This window comes from Euleptes europaea, chromosome 4, assembly GCF_029931775.1.
Source record: "Euleptes europaea isolate rEulEur1 chromosome 4, rEulEur1.hap1, whole genome shotgun sequence".
NCBI classification, from domain to species: Eukaryota; Metazoa; Chordata; class Lepidosauria; order Squamata; family Sphaerodactylidae; genus Euleptes; species Euleptes europaea.
Window position 1 is genome coordinate 28158837 of NC_079315.1, and position 15674 is coordinate 28174510.

Here is a 15674-nt window from a genome sequence, read left to right on the forward strand (position 1 = left end):
AGATTGCCACCTAAGGCACCATATGCAACAAAAGATTAATTCAGATGCTGCCCCCCCCCACCCCCCCGCATTGGGGGTTTTCTCATCACTCACCAAAACTGTTTGTGATGGGCGCCATCTTGGGGCCAACTAAAATATTACATAGAGAAAGTGAAGAGTTTCTTGTCAAATTAAAAACTAGCCTACTAGTTTGAGTGGAGCCATGAAGGGGAGCTAGTAAACCTCTTCCCCTCCTGCCACTTGTGCATTATAGTGCTTTCTTCAATCTGTATTTTATCTCACGGAAGGGAATCTGGAAGAGGGGAGAGTGGTTTTGAGTAAAGTAAGAGCCCCCACCTCACATACAGATCTGTTCTGGGGTTTTTTTTAACCCATTGGGACACTGCTCATGTACCTTCTGAGCAATCTTTAACTTGGCCTTTAGACATTTCTTCTTCTTGCACACACAAATGTGAATGTGTCTTCTGTAAATATGTACCTCCATAACCAAGTACACCTTTCTCTTTATTTGGACTCACATGCCAATTGACACCAGCCACAACTTGTATGACTGATATTTCTTTACATGGTGATTGCCGTCCCTGCCTGCCCCCCCCTTTTTAGGAATACAGTGACAAAGGTGGGCCTTTATGAAGCCATGAACAATCTGAGTTGATGATCCAAATTTTGTCTCAAGATCTCACAGCTATAAGTGGATAGACTTGCTACGCTTCTTTTCAAACTTGTGTTAAACATTTAGGAGGGTAGCATAAGAGCAACTAAAAAGAATTAGAATGGCGGGAGGGAATCCTGGGGTATATATATATGCTAGTGTATAAAATAAAGTGAAAGGCTGAGGGAGGAAACCTGGCATGTTTATATCTGATATTTTAACAGTTTAAATACTCTTGCCAAAACAATGAGCACTCAAAAGCAGTGGTGGTGATGGAGGAAAAACAGAGAACTGCATTTATACAGAGGTATGGTTTTGCTGTAACTGTTCAGTACAATATTCATCTCAAGTCTCCCACATACACATCTACATAAAAGGCAATTTCTGCAGGAACTCCTTGGCTTCATGACTGTGAGAAAAGATAAGCAAATCAGGCGTGCTGCATCAGATGTCTGCCTGGCAAGTCTTCTTCCTTAAACTAACAATGTGCGATTCAAGACCATGAAAGAAACATTGCTGTAGTAGTGCTTGCAATGATAAGCCAATAAAATAGATGGTTTAAGCATTTTACCCCTTCTGCCATCACTCCTAACATGCCACATGAACATGACAGCAGTGTATGTGTAAACTGGATTGTTCTACCCACCCACACATACTAAACTCTCCCTCACCCCTGTTGTTTTTCACAACTAAGTTTGTTTAACAAGACTTGCTCCCCCACAAGAGGAGATTTAAACTAAGACAAAAATGCCAGGCAATCCGAGAGAGAGAAAAATCAAACTGAATTTTAAAAAACCTTCTGTATTCTTTGGGCAATACCCTGACATCCTCCCCTCCTTTCATCCCCAAAAATGGCTAGCAATGCTGTGGAAAATGGACTGGCCACAGGTCAAACTGCAAAGTTTACTTCATGAACATTCTGCCAAGTTTCTAGTACATTCTATCATAACAACTCCTTCCCCTAGTCTTGTTCAGCCGATCAAAAAAAAACCAAAAACACAAGATAATGCAGAAACCTTACAGAATCCAGTAGTTATCTTCACCATCCATATTCCTCTTCTGCATGAGAAGTTTAAAAAAAAAAAAAGATTTTGAACGAAAAAAACTACTTCTCTTGTGTGATCAACCACCCCTTAACATGGCTAGCAAGAAAAAGGGAGGGTAATAAAGATGTCATGTTGGCACCTTGCATTTAAGAGGTTTTTTATTATTATTTTAGTGTTCCGCTGAGCAGCTTCATTCAGTATAAAGCAGTCCAAGAGAAGAATAAATCCCTGTGTATTCATCTGCCCATTAGCCAAGAGATCACCTCATAGGCCAACTCAGATGGTTGGATAAAAAAAGGCAGCAAAAATGGGGACCTGCAAGCACTCACAAGTTGGTCTGTCCCAAGATACGGCACAGGCAGCATTTCATCTGGAAGTAGGGAAAGGGGAAGAGGAAAATCACACAAAGACGTGCAAAGGTGTATCTCCAGTGGTACTGTGCACTTGGTCAGAGGTCCATGGTATGTGTATGGGGAAAGGGTGGCTTCTTATTTGGTCTCAGGTTTCTCTTGCAACAGTGGTATAATGGATTCCCACGCCGTAAGGCACTATAAGAACAACAAAAAAGAGACCAAATAAACCTAACCATCAATACTTCAGCCTCTCTCTGTCCCAGCTAGCACTCATGAATGCATCCTGAGGGTTAACGTCGTCCCTCAGCCAACAAAAATCACCTGTGTTCCCAACAGGGAAGTAAGTACCCTCTGTCATCACAAATGTGCAAGTTAAGCACATGGGCACAAAATTTCTTGTGTTAACAGGCACAGCCTGGGTATCTTGGGCAATGCCTCCGGGCTTTCAAGACTACACCTGTCACACGGGCCTTTTTATCGGATGAGAAAGCAAAGTTTGCCCCCAAGATATTTTTATGAGCAGTACAGCAGCCGTACCACTGTCAAAAGGCATCAGCCAGTTATAAGCTACTCATATGTATGGATATAGGTACATACACAGTTACACCTAAGCTCCTCAATTGGAGAGCAGCCCTCAAATTACCGACTGCCAAATTACGCAAGGCTCACATGAGCATGGTTTCATGCAGCCCAGTAGGAATCATAAGGGCATGCCAGCAATGCATAAAAAGGAGCTGGTTGTTTTAAAACAAGATACTGGACTGCATAAAACTCTGTACCTCATACAAAGTTAATGAGACAGTGATTTCTGCCTGTTTGATTCTTTAAACCATTTCATTTCATTAAGAGGCTTGTGGAGGCCCAAGCCAGCAAGCCGCTTAGATTAGCATGCAGGTAGCAGCAACAGGAACACCCCTGCCTCCCTATCCGAGCCTATTTTTTCTTGCATTTTACAGGTTTGGGTTTATTAACCCGAAAATTGTTGAAAAATCCGGATTTTTCAGATTTTTTGGATATTTTCAGGATTAATAAACCCAAACCTGAAAAATACTGGGGGAAAGGTGCACATCCCTAGATGGAACACTTGATTTGCATGCAGAAGGTCCCAGGTTCAATCACTAGTATCTCCAGTTAAAAGGCTCACATAGCAGGTCATTTGAAAAATCCCCACCAGCATCCCTGGAGAGCCGCTGCCGGTCAAAGGAGACAATACTGGCCTTGACAGATCAATGGTCTGACTCAGTATAAGGCAGCTTGATGTTATCATGGTCAAACTAAACAGAGTTACCGACACAGGAGCTTAAGTTACTCAGTGAACGATTCTCAACAGTTTGTTTAGTGCAAACTTATAGTATTACCTTCTCATAATATTGGATGTTTTTATCTGCCATTCCCATCAGCAGCTGCCTGAAGTCTTGACGCTTGTTGTTTTGCCATCTTTCCATGTCAGCCTTCAAGTCTGCATTGAAGCACTCCACTCGGTCCTGGCACTTTTCAACATCTGTGGGCACCTGAAGAGAGAGAATCTGTTAGCACGACTGCGGCAAACCCCCCCCCCCAAAAAAAAACAATGAGTCTGTCTTCTCCAGTGAAGACCAGTTCACACATGAAGTCACCACTTCACTCACAGCTGAATGTTTGAATGAACTCCATTTTAAAAAAAAACCACAATTGCTGCCTTGGAGCCAGCGTGGTGTAGTGGTTAAAAGTGGTGGTTTGGAGCGGTGCAGTCTGATCTGGATTCCCCACTCCTTCACATGAGCGGCAGAGGCTAATCTGGTGAACCGGGTTGGTTTCCCCACTCCTCCACAAGAAGCCAGCTGGGAGACCTTGGGCTAGCCGCTAGTCACTCTCTCTCAGCCCCATCTACCTCACAGGGTGCCTGTTGTGGGGAGGGGAAGGGAAGGTGATTGTAAGCAGGTTTGATTCTCTCTTAAGTGGTAGAGAAAGTCGGCATACAAAAACCAACTCTTCTTCTTGGAGCAGTACTACCACAAATGTTTGATCTGTGATGGTGCCTCCACTACCCAAAAATACAGAGCATCCATTAATGTATGTTAATCCCTCAGTGGCTTCAACATGTGTGAACTAGAAGTGTGCAAAAAAACCTAAAATGGTAAATGTCAATTTCGGGTCTAATGGACCTGAACTTTTTAAGTAAACCCGGATAATCCCGAACCTCCATATTAGGAATACCATATTAGGAATACCTGGACCCTCAATTGGGTCTATTAGACCTGAATCTGAAATTTACCCCCCTCACCATTTCTCCCTCCCCCCACTTAATTTTACTGGAGAGCTGCGGCAGCTTAGAGCTGCCTCCGAGCCCCACATGGAGCCCCAAGGCAGCTGCAGGTGTTTGGGGCAGAGCTGCAAGCCGGCCATGGCTGTCACTACTGTCTCCGGGCTCCACTTGGGGCCTGGAGGCGGCGGCAGGTACCTGGGCAGAACTGCAAGTGGGTCTCGACTGAGCCAGGGTTGGCTCGCAGCTCTGTGATGGCCGCCACCACTGCCTCCGGGCTTCCTGTGGGGCCTGGAGGCAGCAGAAGGTACATAGGCAGAGCTGCCAGCAGGCCTTGGCCAAGCCAAGGCCCTCTTGCAACTCTGCGCTGGCCGCTGCCTCTGAAATGCACACCCCTAGGATGAACCACCCCAGCCAAGCACTAATTAAAGGAGCTGTTGCCCCCTTCTCTGCTATCACAGAATCAGGATTTGAAGCAGTGGAGTCTGATCTGGAGAACCGGGTTTGATTCCCCACTCCTACACACGAAGCCAGCTGGGTGACCTTGGGCCAGTCACTATCTCTCAGCCCCACCTACCTCCCAGGGTGTCTGTTGTGGGGAGAGGAAGGTGATTGTAAGCCAGTTTGAGTCTCCCTTAAGTGGTAGAGAAAGTCGGCATATAAAAACCAACTCTTCTTCTGTTGTCCAACACCATACTGGCTACACTAACCTTTGGGGTAGCCAGAGTCACCTGGATTCCAGTCTCTACTCGGTCATGAACTTGACTGGCTAAACTTGGGCAACTCACCTTTGGGCCGCTCACCTTCGTTATAACCTACCTCACAAGATTGTTGCGATGGTAAAATGGAATCATACCTGTAACATCATTTTGAGTACCTTGGATACTGGAGGTGACCACTACATAATTTAAGTCAGGTTTCCTTTTCAACTTACCAAAACAAAGGAAAAAAGGCAAGGGAATTCTGTTTATTTCTATTGCTGTCAAGCAAGTGGCAGTAGTTAAAGAACCATATGCATTAATCTTTAAAATTCATAGCAGCAATAATACCTCCCTTTTGAAGTTAATGAAAATTTAAAGCTTTTTCACTTCAGCTGTTTGATGGACAAGCATCTGCAATTAAAAATTTATGGGCAAATGTTTATTCAAGACAACTACTGAAATAACTGTTCTTGAGAAAGTGAGTTAAGAAACACCTCTAATGAGACCCAAATGACTTAGATGCTCGGATTAATCTGCTTCTAATCTTCCACATACACTAGAGGAACTAAGTAGCAGATAACTTCCTCACCACTCCCCTCCCCCCCTGGGCCAGTGCTAACCTCTCAGCACCTGCAAGTATATTTTTGTTGCCACACACTTGTGTAACAGACTGCCCATGGGATAGTACAAAAAGTGAAAATACTAATGATTAGTTACTAAACCCTGGCTCAAAGGTCAAAGTTTCCAAATGCCCTCTAATATGGCAATCCACCATAGGAAGTCTGTTTGATTGGGAAAGAGCTATAGTATTCCAAAACAAGGCAGGGTTGTTAGATTTGGTTGCTTGAATGACCCGTGTCCAATTTTCCTTCATATCTTCCTTCTGTTCAACATAGTCCTGAACCAATTATTGGGCGCCCCTACATTTTGTAATATGAGAAATTAATTTTAAACACGACTAGTTGACATCACTTATTGCCCATGGATGGACTTCTCATGGCAACTTACATAAGAAACAGAAGACATTAGTTCAGGTTTTGTTTTCTGCAGGCTTCAGAAGAAGATTTGTTTTTATAGCCCACTTTTCTCTACCTTTAATGAGTCTCAAAGTGGCTTACAACCGCCTTCCCTTCACCTCCCCACAATAGACACCTCATAAGGTAGGTGGGGCTGAGAGAGTTCAGAGAGAATTGTGACTAGCCCAAGGTCACCCAGCAAACTTCATGTGGAGGAGTGGGGAAACAAACCCAGTTCACCAGATTAAAGTCCGCCATTTTTAACCAATACGCCACAGGATTTTAAAGAAAAGAACAATTATTACAAAAAACAACTACCTTGGGCCGGTCTTCTCTTTTTAGGGCCACTGCTTCTAGTTTGGCTTCATATTCTGCTTGAACCTGATCTCTTTTCTTCAGCACATTCTAAAAGGAAAGAGAATAAGTAAGCTGTAGTTAAAGGAAAGGCAAGAGTCACATTTATTCTAGGTGTTTTCACTCCCTACATTACAAACTAGCTACAATGTTTGTTTAGTTGTGAGTCTATCACTTCTTAGATAGCCATGTGTTTGGAACCAAGTTGAAATCGCTGCCATGGGGGCGGGGGAGAGCAAGGCTAGGAGAGAAAAAAATACATTGATTTCGTCTTGCACTACAATGCAAGAAGTTCTAGCAATGAGTTCTTGTGTTCAAGCTTGATTAATAAAATTTGATAGCTACAAAAGCGAGTTGCTCAACAACTTAAAATGCCTTTCTTCACATGCTCATGGATGATCCATCGCGCAGCCAAAAGGTTCTATCAAATTAAAAAAACAAAACAAGGGATGGGGATAGAAGCTAGACTGAAATATTCTACAATTTCAAAAAAGTTTGGGGAAAAAACACTCAGGCATGCCAACAGGAAAACAATAAATAATAAATGCCGAAGTCTTCACTTAGCACCTAAAGCAAAGATAGGTCAGCAGCAGGCAAAGACCCATCCTTGAAAAAGATTCTTACAGAAACATGATCCAGCTAACCTGAAGACATCATGTCCCAGCTCTAAAATACAACAGATTCATTAGATTTTACCATCCTTTGAAAAATTACCAAGGCTAAAGATCAAGAATCCATTTTAACAACCTCAGCTTCAACAGAACTTCTAAATTATAGCATTCCAGCACCACCCAAGTCAAGGAGAACACTGCCATTCTAGTCAACATTACTAAACAATAACAAAAGGCCTTCCCCAAAGCTCTAACTCCAACACAGCACAAGTAAAGCTTGCTAGGGGATCACTATGGAAATACTTTGTCATCAATGTAGGGGGAAGGGGTTGTAGTGCCTCAGTAGCTAGACCATACTCTGCCAGACACTAGAGCACAGTATCAGCAAATCCTGCCATTATGTTCCACAAAGCTGATTTAAAGGCAGCGGCTAAAAGAGACGCATTTATCATCTATGGATACAGGGGTTGTATTTTGTTGTCTGCTTAAAAACATAAAACTTTAACATTTGGTCTAAAAGCCACCCACACACCACAGTAGCTATGTGGCATTTTGCATATAGCTATTAGATCTTAAGGGACCGTGCTTTGAGTTTTACAGGTATTTCTACTTGGGTACAAGCATATCAGCAGTTTGCAAAACAAACTGCCCTTGACTAATACAATGGCCCGCAGAATGCTGAAGTACATTAAGAGAGACCAATCATTAACAGAGAAGTTACACTAGAAAGAACACACTGCAAGTCTGGAACAATTCAAAGAATTTTCCACCAGAAGGGGGAGGCAAGAGACTAGGTTATCCCCAGTTTTAAGAGAGGGAGGCAAGATGATGGTGGCTTCTTCACTGTGGCTCGACATCTTAGTTCAACATCCTATCTTATGGATACAAAGTCAGTATGCAGGAATTTACAGTGAGGGAAAAAAGTATTTGATCCCCTGCTAAATTTGCCCGTTTGCCCTCTGACGAAGAAATGACCAGTCCATAATTTTAATGGTAGGTCTATTGTAGCTGTGAGAGGCAGAATAACAACAGGAAAACCCCCAGAAACCCAGAAGACAAAAGTCAGACATTGATGTGCATTATAATGAATGAAATAAGTATTTGATCCCCTATCAACCAGCCAGCTTCGATCCCCTGTCAACCAGCCAGATTCGATCCCCTATCAACCAGCCAGATGTCAGGCTACCCGGTACCTTCACTTCAACTCGCCGTGTTTGGAGGAGGAGGAATGCTGCCTACGACCCCAAGAACACCATCCCCACCGTCAAACATGGAGGGGGACATATTATGCTTTGGGGGTGTTTTTCTGCTAAGGGGACAGGACACCTTCACCGCATCGAAGGGACGATGGACGGGACCATGTATCGTCAAATCTTGGGTGAGCACCTCCTTCCCTCAGCCAGGGCATTGAAAATGGGTCAAGGATGGGTATTCCAGCATGACAATGACCCAAAACACACGGCCAAGGCAACAAAGGAGTGGCTCAAGAAGAAGCACATTAAGGTCCTGGAGTGGCCTAGCCAGTCTCCAGACCTTAATTCCATTGAAAATCTGTGGAGGGAGCTGAAGGTTCGAGTAGCTACACATCAGCCTCGAAATCTTACTGACTTGGAGAGGATCTGCAAAGAGGAGTGGGACAAAATACCTCCTGAGATGTGTGCAAACCTGGTGGCCACCTACAAGAAACGTCTGACTTCTGTAATTGCCAACAAGGGTTTTGCCACCTAGTACTAAGTCATCTTTTGCAAAGGGATCAAATACTTATTTCACTCATTATAATGCACATCAATCTCTGACTTTTGTCTTCTGGGTTTCTGGGGGTTTCCCTGTTATTCTGTCTCTCACAGCTACAATAGACCTACCATTAAAATTATGGACTGGTCATTTCTTCGTCAGAGGGCAAACGGGCAAATTCAGCAGGGGATCAAATACTTTTTTCCCTCACTGTAATAAGGACTCTGATAATGCTGCCAGCATGTGTAATCCCACCCAATGCAATACTCATTTCTGTCTTTGGTTGTGTTAACTAAGTTATCAAGAGGCACAAAACGGGAGAGGTAGCCAACTCAACTTCAGTGAGCAGATGCAAAACAGGTCAGTTGGGTGGTTTACAGGTTTTATGTTTCAGCTGGACTCCGACCAAAAACGTTTTAGCTATTTTTTGTAGGAAAGGAAAAGAAGAGGAGGTTAACCATAAAAACTACTATATTAATTCTGCTGGATATGTAGTTTTGAGCTTAAAGGGTGGGGATTGAGAAATTTGGTCAGAGAGTTTGTGACCCACAAACATACACCCAAACCTTTCTACAGAGTATAAGGCACAATTGAAATGAAGATTATACCCCACATGTTGAATATGAAATTTCAAAGACAATGAAATACCGCCAAGATTAAGAACTTGACAGAAAAAGCCACACACAAAATTCTCTCAAGATGGCTGTGCGTGTGTTGTGCCCATATGAAAACCCTTCAACATACTTTAGGCCGCTCCAGCATGAAAAATGCACATAAATATTTAAAGCTAACTCTATTTGCCTAATATCTAAATGCTCTGCTGGGGGGCTTGAATTAATTGTAAGCAATCTATTCTGCCTCCTCTCAACGATTCCTTTTTTCATTTCCTGAATGGAAATGATGCATAACAGGCATTCTGGTCTTTCCACTACTTGTATATAACTGGTAAATTGGAACAGCTACATTGGTGTCGAGTATCACCTGAGAGACCAACAAAATTTTCAGGGTTTGAGCTCTCAAAAGCTCATATCCTGAACATATTGTTGGTCCCTCAGCTGACAGTCAACATGAATCTAGCTCTAGTACATGGGAACTCAACTGCGTTCAGCACTGTAGTGGCAGCCACTATCGAATAATTTTTTTTTTATCCTGCACAGCCAATCAGATCACCAATGGCCAATCAGAATCCATCCTGGGTAAAAGCCCCCTGGCCATACCCACTTTTGAAAAACACTTGATAAGCCCCAGGAAAGGAGTCGGTGGGCACCATGTTTGGGACACCGATGCAGATTTTTTTTTTCCAGTCATAATTCTCAGGAAACCTCCTTCTATATTCTGAATCACTTTTGGAAAGTTTCCCCCACAGAATACAGAAAACACATACCCATGGCCCTGAGCAACTCCTTTTCCTTCTAGATAGCGCATGTTGGCAATATTTAAAGGCTACCCACATAACACAGCAGTGCTGGCAGACTGCACCAGATGGCATTTGATCTCCTATATGACTCACAGGGGCAAGAAACGCTTAGCTCTTACAGCATCTATTTATTTATTATTGACATTTATAGCCTGCCCTCATTCCCGGCAAACCAGGCTCAGGGTGGCTCACAACACAATATAAAAATATCGATTTAAAATTTATATTAAAAACATCTATATTAAAACATAACTTCAAAATTCATACCGCACATTATAAAAACAAGATGTCATAATTCCATAATTTCAGCTGCTGGACAGTCCTGACCAGACAATGAACCCCAAACCCCAAAAGTTGAAGAAGGATGGGGAGACCCAGCAATGGGTACCAACGGAAAGGCTTGTGGCTGCCCTCAGGTGTAGGCCTGGCGGAACAGTTCTGTTTCGCAGGCCCTGTGGAACTTGTTTAGGTCCCGCGGGGCCCTGATGTTATTTGGTAGACTGTTCCACCAGGCCGGGGCCAGCAAACACTGCATTCAAACCTTTCAAAATTATTAGGAACCAAATAGTAAAATGGGCCAAGGAGAAGCAGAATATTACTGTCCCCTTATGCTCCCCCATCAACATCTGCTTCTGAAACTTGAAGGACTTAGTTTCTGCCAAGGCATGTCCACAATGAACAGGGATTAACCCCAATCCCTAAACCACTCAAAGTCATAGACCACCAGCAGAGCATTAAAACAAACACTAAGCACACAAACTTGCTTTTCACACAAAAACCCCCACCTTACCTTCATGGACTCTGCATATAAAATGTATTCTCTGAGAACAGGTAGGAAATCCTCAGTCATATCTTCACTCAGTTCCTCAAGAGCTGTACAGCAGTTCCCAATGCAGGCAGACACCCCCTCCAGAGGCTCAGACAGTTCTCTTTCTAACCCACTCCAGGTTGAGTAAACAGGCCCATACTCTCGAAGTTCCACCAGATATTCTGCAAGAGAGCCATACATGAGAGAAGCCACCGCCAAGTCCCATTTCTGGGTTTTGAGACAGCACCAGAAGTTTTGAAGCCCAACTCTCAGGTAAGATCTTATGTTTGGCAAGATCCTACGTCCAGTCATTTGTTTATGTGTTTTTAATTAAAGTTTGTATTTTAACTGTACTGTAATTGTTCAAATATTTTAATGCTCTTATGGTCGCCGCCATGTGGACCCTGACTGGTTGGAAAGGTGGCATAAAAAGGTTTTAAATAAACAAATAGAGCTGAACAAACTCACAATGTAGGCCATGAAACGAGCAGCTACACCATGAAGAACTATTTGCCAATTTGCAACCCAACAAACAACACCCCACAAAGGAAATTCTCTCAGAAGGATTACTTCCCCCCCCCCAAAAAAAGAACCCTTTTGATTTATTATCAATATTCTAAGGAAAAGGCAGGAATAGATTCTAGAGGGAATAGATTCCAGAGATGTAGCTGCTAGTGGATTTCAGCAGAGACTTGCAGAACCATAGAAAGAGGAACAAGTTTGTTTTGGCAAGGTTTTGCAGACATGTCAGACATTTCTGTGACCTAATGCCTACTTCACGCATATGCCCCAATAAATCTTTAATATGTTCCAAGATACCTTGCTTTTCAAGAATAGAATACCTATAGGAGGCTGGGTATACCCAACTCTTTCCCCCAAGGTGTCTAAGGAACACAGACAAAGTCCGTCCTTTCTACAGCTGATAACTTCTATACCAAAGTCAAACAGAAAAAGAGTTACACAGCAACAATTGGTAAGAATAAAGTGGCACCAGCCAACTGTGTAACGGGCATAAAGAAATAAACTGCCAAACAAACTCATCACATTTGCAAATGTGCTTGGGAAGAAATGTGATGAATTGAGATTATAGAGGTTACACCCATGGTGGTTTAATTTATCAAGAAGATAGACTTTAGACAGACGTTAACATAAGAAAGGCCATGCTGGATCAGACCAAGGCCCATCAAGTCCAGCAGTCTGTTCACACAGTGGCCCAACCAGGTGCCTCCGGGAAGCCCCCAAACAAGACGACTGCAGCAGCACCATCCTGCCTGTGTTCCACAGCACCTAAGATGATAGGCATGCTCCTCTGATCCTGGAGAGAATAGGTATGCAGCATGACTAGTAGCCATTCTTACTAATAGCCATGAACACCCCTCCATGAATACCCCTCTCCTCCATGAACATGACTCAGGCTTGATGTTCCAAGTTTTTCTCCATGTATATTGGGGAGTGTTGTTTGTAACACATTGTATATGAGGAGAGACTCGATGAAGACATATGGAACGAGATGATAGCCCCTTCCTTTGTCTTCCCCATTCTACTTCCCCATGATAATTATAACATTGTATCTCTTGTCTGTAGTTTGAATTGTTAATACAGTTTGTATATTTGTGTAGGTTTCACATTTGTGGGAGGACTTGTTATTTATGTAACTCTTTTTGAGGATTTGATACATGTACCTTTGATGGGTTCACAATGTTAAAGACATAATAACATATTTTATCATCCTTTGTTTGGCAGCCTATTTCTTTGTGCCCAACTTCCATAGCAAAGCATTAGGGTTTTATTCTCTTCCCTATGTTTTCCATTTGAAGATCAAAGCAAATGCTCTCAAAGTGATAGGGAATGCTGGCACAGGACAATCGAGAGGGGAAGAACTTGTAATCCAGTAAATGGCAAAGGAACCTTCCACAAGCTACAGTCCTCGGGCAGACAGTTTAGCATAAAGTTTTAAAACCATGTCCAACGGGGCTGAACACAGATGGGTCACGGTTACAAGGCAGCATATGAGCACTACTTACCCACTTCTTCCTTAATGATTCGCTGTGCTATTCTATCAATGGTTCCAAGCTTCATAGAAAACGTATCTAAATAGTCTCCAATGGCTGCAAACTCCATCGGTCGACTTCTTAGTTTATAGCTTCCTGTGACATATTTTACTGATTCTCCCATCTTGGAAAGCAAAGCCATCCCTTGCTTTTTGTAAGCATTAAGATCCTGATCATGACAAAGCCGTTAATTAGTTGTTCACTCGTTACTAGTTAAATTTATCTGAAAATATCTTTAACAGCCATTCTAAAGCAAATGCCGAAAGTACATAAATAGTCAGATTTAAGCAATGTAAGTATTTGGCTATTGCATCACTGTTTTTTTCAAACTGAAAAGGAGATAGGGTTTTTGGCACTATGTCAAGTTCAAAATTTCTTCCTGCCATTTGAATAAGACACATAATTTCTTATAGAGTTCTAAGGCAAATTAAAGTTGCTTCACATAATTTATTGGTTAACTTCAGAAGAATCTGTCTCATTCACTGCATTCTACAGTACATTTGTACTTGAGGGGCTACAGCTCTACAGCTACACCTCTCAATGGTGTTATCATGGAAGATACCCAGCAACAATACTCCTTGCAGCTTTCACAGCCACCATGAATGCAGAGGCATTTGCCTTGGCAATGGGGTATCTCACAACAGTTCTCCCTGTACTTTCCTTGCCTCAGCCTTTCACAGCTGCCATTTTCCCGTACAAAATCAAAAGCTTTTAAAAAAACAGTGATTGACAATTGCTGTAGCCCAACAACATCAAGATCTATAGCCATGATCTACTAGTTCCCAGCTTTAAAAAAAAGCCTCTTGCCCTTTTCCATGTGGAGTTATGAGGGAAAATATGCAGACTGATAACTACTACTTATTAAGCACTTGCAAATAAAACTTGTATTTTTAATTAATTTTGTTATCTAGCAAGACAGATTGCTTTGAAACTGTACTGGACATCTCTTTAGGGATTCTCTCATCATTTATTTTACCTACTTCATTTACACACACCTCTCCTCACTGGGGACCCAAAGTTGCTTACATTTGCTGTCCTCCTCTGTTATATCCTCACAACAACCCTATGAGATATGCTAGGCTGAGTGTGCATGACTGGCCCAAGGCTGCCCAGCAAACTTGCATGGTAGAGTGGGGATTCAAATCTGGGTCTCCCGAACCTAGCCAGGCACTCGTAACTACAACACTGGCTCATTCTGAGCATTTTTCTTCTTTAAAATGTTAGCCTGCCCATGCCTAAATAGGTTGTTTGAAAAAGCTGTATCAATGCAGCTTACTTACTTTGGCAGTAAGAAACACATGAAAGTGTTCATTGAAAGAAAGCACCGGATGATCAGCAATCCTTTTCAAGAATTTATCTAAGGCTTTCCTCCGTGTTTCAACAAATTCTTCTGAAAAGCGGTCAACAACTCCTTTAACCACAAACTTCTCTGGAAGAGGCTGAAGGGAGAGAGAGAGAGGACATTTCCAATGTGTAGGTTTTACGTGGAATACAGATCAATAGCCACTCTTGCATCAGATCCAAAGGGGAGAGTGAAGGGTCTGCTTTGACAGAAAGCTTGTGTCAGGGTCTTCACTGAACGCAAGATCCTGACGGGCTCTTGACATGAGTGCAGGCCACGTTTTGGCCACAAGTCAAGTCCTTGGTTCCCAGGGCTTGGAAGCGCCTGTGTATACTTCGTTAGTGCCTGTTATCACAGCTGTGGCGTGTTGTGTCTTCATTCATGGGAAATGCCTATCTCGCTGTTGCCTAGCAATGTTTATCTTACTCTCTTGTCCTAATGTTTTTAAGCAGGTAGCCTGTACTTGCTTTCCATTGCTATCCTTGCCTCCCTGCGTGCAGTTAGTTCTTTTAAATTGCTTCTTAGTTCCTAATAAAGTTTTACTGCTTCAGATCTACCTGTCTGGATGAGTATGCTTGAGGGATGCTAGAGGCAAACACCTGAGACTGACAGCTTGCAAAATGGAGGGACAAGAACACCAACATATGGAATGATTATTTCAATGGAGTAGGCAAATAAAAACACATCATTCATGCCTTTAGTTCACATTTGGAGCTGCATTACAATTTAAAGTGTAATTTCTACTATCTTTTCTTTTGCAACCTTGCAGGTCCCCTTTTTATAAGTATGTTTTTTTCAGAAAAATTCTAAATAGTGGGGAGGGGAAAGTAATCTCAGGGTAGTTTTCCTTCTCTTATCTGACAGACACTCCTTTTTATGTGTTCTCTCCGGCCTCAAACAGACATTTAAATATGTATTTGGCTAACATACAACCACCAACAAGTTTGGAGAAGAAGTCATAACTGACATTTCCTTTTACTATTTCAGTGAAAGAAACGTAATCTGTGACTTCCTTTCCCAATACCACAGTTCAACACACACACACACACACACATATATATATTCATCCACAGTATTTAGTTGTTTGTCTTTGTACTGGGAAGTTACAGGGCTTCGCACAGAAACAGCCAGTTGATTTGAAGAATATGACAAGCATTTTGCTTCAAAAGAGTAGTTTATGAAAAACAAGCAGGAAGAACTCGAAGCCCTAATACAGGACGGGGATTTTGACCTAATAGGCATTTCTGAAACTTGGTGGGATGTCACTCATGATTGGAATATTAAGATTGAGGGGTACAACTTGTTTAAAAGGGATAGATTGATAAAAAAGGAGGGAGGAGTAGCACT

At 42.5% G+C, this 15674-nt stretch overlaps 1 protein-coding gene across 1 annotated transcript in view; it reads right to left on the minus strand.

The window, feature by feature from the left end:
- Positions 1–2169: 2169 nt before the first annotated feature.
- The window catches only part of SNX30 (sorting nexin family member 30), a 38354-nt gene continuing 24849 nt past the window's right edge, over positions 2170–15674 (minus strand). The window contains exons 4-9 of the mRNA XM_056848220.1: positions 14266–14424; positions 12959–13154; positions 10917–11116; positions 6329–6415; positions 3410–3562; positions 2170–2246 (exon numbers count right to left, since the gene is read on the minus strand). Coding sequence (XP_056704198.1) covers positions 2187–2246; positions 3410–3562; positions 6329–6415; positions 10917–11116; positions 12959–13154; positions 14266–14424 — 855 coding nt within the window. The 3' untranslated portion in view covers positions 2170–2186. The remainder of the gene's footprint in view (positions 2247–3409; positions 3563–6328; positions 6416–10916; positions 11117–12958; positions 13155–14265; positions 14425–15674) is intronic.